At 40.5% G+C, this 5,255-nt stretch overlaps 1 protein-coding gene across 1 annotated transcript in view; it reads left to right on the top strand.

Annotated features, from left to right (window-relative positions):
* The window catches only part of aldocb (aldolase C, fructose-bisphosphate, b), a 10,971-nt gene extending 8,096 nt beyond the window's left edge, over nucleotides 1-2,875 (top strand). The window contains exons 4-9 of the mRNA XM_046040272.1: nucleotides 316-370; nucleotides 464-624; nucleotides 772-855; nucleotides 982-1,156; nucleotides 1,586-1,785; nucleotides 1,878-2,875. Coding sequence (XP_045896228.1) covers nucleotides 316-370; nucleotides 464-624; nucleotides 772-855; nucleotides 982-1,156; nucleotides 1,586-1,785; nucleotides 1,878-1,970 — 768 coding nt within the window. The 3' untranslated portion in view covers nucleotides 1,971-2,875. The remainder of the gene's footprint in view (nucleotides 1-315; nucleotides 371-463; nucleotides 625-771; nucleotides 856-981; nucleotides 1,157-1,585; nucleotides 1,786-1,877) is intronic.
* The last annotated feature ends 2,380 nt before the right edge of the window (nucleotides 2,876-5,255 follow it).

A 5,255-nucleotide genomic window follows, 5' to 3' on the forward strand; every position in this document is an offset into this window, starting at 1 on the left:
CATCTGCGCTCTGCTTTCCTGCATTCCCTTTTGAGGCTGCGAATGCTGTCATTTATCCAGGGTTGCTTACTAGCTTTAGACGTAGGCCTAACCTTTAGAGGAGCAGTAATATTTAGTGACGACAAGCAGATATGATTGAAGTGATCGACCAGATTGTTGGTGTTGGAATCAGACAGGTGTTGGCTTTGGCTCTGAAAGAATGCGCAAAACTTTGAAACACTTTGTTCATTAAAGATGCGACAACACACGGAGCTTGGTGAGGCGGCATGAGTAACAGGCGAATCGCAGCTAAAAAAAATCTGTCCATCTTTACAGGTGGACAAAGGTGTTGTGCCCCTCGCTGGAACAAATGGAGAGACCACCACTCAGGGTAGGAGGCATTATGAACACACCTCCTCCACACAAACATTAAACCCCCCATGCTGTGTTTCTGATGGCTGGTTCTGTGTGTGCGTGTGTGTAGGTCTGGACGGGCTGTCTGAGCGCTGTGCGCAGTACAAGAAGGACGGTGCAGACTTCGCCAAGTGGCGCAGTGTGCTGAAGATCAGCGACACCACGCCGTCTGAGCTGGCCATCTATGAGAATGCTAATGTTCTGGCACGATATGCTAGCATCTGCCAGCAGGTTAGTGTTTGATTACTGAGGATGTTATTTAGTTACTGAGGATGTTGTTAAGTTAAAGTCCCACAATTGAGCATATAACAAACTCACGTAGTGTATCTATGACATGGTGAGAGTTTGCGTTAAACTTCTTCTTTGAACGTCTCCTAGAATGGTATTGTTCCTATTGTGGAGCCCGAGATCCTTCCTGATGGAGACCATGACCTGAAGCGTACCCAGTACGTCACTGAGAAGGTGAATTTACTAAGGGAATTTTTATGTTAAACAAACCTGTGTACTTTCTGTAAAATTTATATTTTGCTACATATTAGTGACAGTGATCTCAGTCTTTTGACATGCACGTGTCTGTCCTGCTGCCAGGTCCTCGCTGCAGTCTACAAGGCTCTGTCAGACCACCATGTGTACCTGGAAGGGACACTGCTGAAACCCAACATGGTCACAGCTGGACACTCCTGCCCTACCAAGTACAGCAGCGAGGAAATCGCCATGGCTACCGTCACCGCCCTGCGCCGCACTGTGCCTCCTGCTGTCACAGGTCAAAGTGTTACGTTAGTTAGGATTTCATTAGTTGCATTAAGTTCAGAACCAGATCCTCCTTTTATTTTTTTTTGAAAAATCCAAGTAGATATATATTCATTATTTTATTGCTGTAAATTTTGTATTTAGCTGACTTTTTGTGGTCTGACTGGGAGGTATGTTAGCTTTGCAAGTGTACCAACTGAATGCTGCCTCTTTTTTGCTGATAATTAGTGCCAAATTACACAGTACTTTCTGGAATATCACATTTTTATTAGGACATTCTTAGGGATTTATGGACCCGTTGAAAAATCCACATCATGTATTGCAAGAGAATTAATTTTTTTGTCCCACCCTCAGATATGAAGGAAACCAGATAATTGAAATCAGGTTAGAGCATATTGATAACGTGTGTATTTGCTTGTTTCTGGGGTTTTTTTCCCCCCAGGAGTGACATTCTTGTCAGGTGGCCAGTCTGAAGAAGAGGCCAGCATGAACCTTAATGCCATTAACAACTGTCCGCTCCCCAAGCCCTGGGCCCTGACTTTCTCCTACGGCCGCGCCCTGCAGGCCTCTGCCTTGAGCGCATGGAGAGGAGAGCTGAGCAACGAGAAGGCCGCCACCGAGGAGTTCATCAAACGTGCTGAGGTCAGACAAAACATCTTTGCAGGGTAAAATGAAATTGAAACTCCCTTTGTGCAATGTTGTTAATTAGAAACAATTTTTTGTCTCTTCTCCAGGCAAACGGTCTGGCTGCGCTTGGCAAGTACGAGTCTTCTGGAACTGTTGGCGCCGCTGGAAAATCCCTCTACGTGGCTAATCACGCCTACTAAACATCAAAGTACCACATCCAACTGTGGTCTAAATGTAGTCTTATATCTGCTCTGCTATTCCCCCTCACTCCTCCATCACTCACAGGCCTGCACTGTCTACTGTACTTTAGTGTTGTCGGTTATTAAAATTACATTATTAGATATATATGGAAAAGTACAATACTAAAAGGAACAGGCTTGTTTAATTGTTTTGAGACCATTTATGACTGAAAGGGAGAACCATTTTAGTCATGTCTAGCTGTCTATAACGGTTATTGGGCTCAGATAAAAATTTTACAGTAGACCAAGATAATCAGTCAATATTCAATTCCCAAGCAGGTCAGATCAGCGTGTTTCGCTTCTGTCAGAACGCAGTGTCGGGCTCATCCTTAAAATACTGTATTAACATCCGCCCCCTGACAGAGGGCACAAACGTTAACTTGATCTTGTGAGCGCCTGTCCAAATGTGTGGAGTGCTCGTTGTGCTTATAGACAGCTGTAGCTCCAGCAGAGGTCAGCAGACACTCCGTAATACACCACCACTATACACCAGGATTCATCCTAATCTTTCTGTTCACGTACTTCGAATCACCACTAATCAGAGAAAACATCTTGTGTGTCTAACCTCAGTAAAACATTAGCTTTAAATTGCATACAGTAATTAATGTATTAAGTTGTGTGAAGGTGTCAATATTATGTGATGTTTGTGTCCCCCCCCTCCTGATTGCCCCAGCCCGACCCCACGGGAAGAGGAGATGGTTTCTACTGACAACTATAATGTGGACCAATACGTGGGTTAGCAGCGGGGGAGTCAGTCACTGCTGTGTTTTAGAGTCCTGTGGTGTTTGTGATGTTAATATTGTTCTTGAAGCACTTGGTGTGTCAAATAGTGGAGAAAAATAAACAAATTACCAAAAAAGAACCTAGCAGAGATCTCTGTGTGACATTATTGCTGTTTTTCTTATTGTGTCTATCTTCGTTTTCCTTTTGGATACTCGTTTTATTCTGCATACCTGACACTTGAACACTCGTGCAATAGTCTTCTTCTGTCCCATTTATATTCCTGTTCTTCCAGTGAATTTACTTCCAGTTAGCTAAATGTCACCTTTAACGCAAGACTTGCTGTGGGTACAGATTATCTAACATTGGACTAAATAACCACAGTTTTAAAGCAGTATTATTTGTCTAGTAGCTTCGTGTATGTAAACTATTCTGAATAAGACAGATTTCTGTCTGGTGTATGTTTTATAAAGTTTCCTGTAACATAAGAGTGTAGAATTTAATAAGGACTTATCCAGAAGGTGAACAAAAGACCATATGTGTGTTTTCATCCAGTTTCAGTTTATAAGAATTTATTTCTAAACACAAATGTGGTGTTTGCCCTTTTCTTTGCCTTATTGTTTTTATCTTTGTGTTCTCTTTTTTTATTTTTAGCACTTGGGGATTTGCTTAAATCTAAAGTGCGTTACAAATAAAATGTATTATTTTAAACAGGAAAACTGATTCCTATTAAACAGTCTGTACATGAAAGGACGAATGTTAAATTATCTTTATTAAATGAAAATGTCAGGTATGATTGTAGCTATGTTCATTTTCAATAAGTAACCACATCAAATCAATTATTTCTTAACACTATTTCCATCAATATTACTTCTTAGCTTCAATTCAAGGTAGGTTGAGTGGGGAATTATTTAGTGTTTCCCCTCAGAAACTGATGAAGTGGTAGCACCCAAATTATCCTTGTTAACAGCATGTTTTGGTCATGAATGTCTGTCATTAGATCATTCATTACCCCACAGAGGAAAAAACAAGCTCCAAATTTTCTTTTTTCTGCTAATCAGCCAAACGCTAGTGTTTTATTGTGTTTATTTGTACACACTTCAAAGAATAAAAACAGTACATGTGTTTGTATTTTTACTGATCGAAGATTCTGCTCAACATAGCATACCATTATCAATATCCACATGTTTTCCTCTGGTTAATATCAAAATACACTGATCAATATTAAAAGTACAAAAAACAAAACTTATGGCCCATGTGGAATTCATAATCACTCAAAGGGATACATACAGTAGAGTAGAATTTAGTAGAGTAGTTTTACATCTGCGTATTCACCTACAGTCATTTGTACCATGGCATACCATCCTGTGCTACTTGTACAACAACATAGTGATCTATCGGTGTCTTGTATTGCATTATTAGCAGCATCCCACACCAATGTTCTCATCTTATACAGTACATGACTTATGTTTTTTTGCAGACCTTCCACTGTGTAGTGTTTTCCTCCCTTTCAAATGTTCAGAGAATCCTTTACAGTGTTCAGCCTCTCTGGGGCTGCAACTGTCCATGTCTTCTCAAGAATTAGATAAACTTGCAAAATCCCTTTTAAGTCCAGACATCTCTTTTGTTATTTTATTGCAGAATCTTAACAGTTGTAACGACGTAAAGGCTCTTGGTGTCTTTCGTCCAAAGTGTTTATCATTCTATAGCCCACATCTGTAGGCCTTACCATGTGCAGGCCTCACCATCCTTGTTGTTCTTTTTATGAACATGCGTCGGCTTAAGGATTGTTTTGAATTGGCTGTTCGCCTCTTAACCCTTGTGTGATGTTTTGTTATGCTGGGCTTCATCATTTGGAAAACTGCTTGTCATCACTGGATATATGAGTTGGTCCAGTCCAGTAACTCTGAATGCTCTTTGGGTGCAGAATCAGGAGGAAAAAGACTAGGGGCCGATATTTTTTACCGCCTCTCTCAAGTCCGGAGTGTCCCGAATCATGGTAGGTTCTTCAGAACATCCTGACTCTGGAGTATCTGTGATCCAAATGAGCTGGGGGGCAGGTCCTGTCTTTTTGTTGCATTTCCTGCATTCCTCTGTTTGATCAAACACACACAGATAACAGAAGACAACAGTTAAAATCATGAGCATTGTGTTATTTAAACTAAGTTTAAGTAGGCTACAGATTTAGATACAGATTACTGACCACTATGCCTGCTGGGCTTTTTGGTTGGATGTTTCTTCTTTGCCTCCAACAAGCACGAGCATTCAGCTTCACATCTTTGAGGAATTTCATCAAATAAATGAATTTCCTCTGGAAAAATCAGCATGTTATTTTAAATTTGCTATGAATAGGTACTATTCTTTGCAGACAAATGCAACACAATGTGTGCATATAAAAAAATCATCATGGCAAGGCCTACCTAAGAAATATGCTCTCTTTCTTGATCCTTGTTCCCATCCTGAGGACCCAAGGCACTTCAGAACTGTTTTTGAAAATAAAAATATAAATCAGGATTTTAAAAAAAC

Source organism: Micropterus dolomieu, linkage group LG23 (genome assembly GCF_021292245.1).
Source record: "Micropterus dolomieu isolate WLL.071019.BEF.003 ecotype Adirondacks linkage group LG23, ASM2129224v1, whole genome shotgun sequence".
In the NCBI taxonomy this organism is placed as follows: Eukaryota; Metazoa; Chordata; class Actinopteri; order Centrarchiformes; family Centrarchidae; genus Micropterus; species Micropterus dolomieu.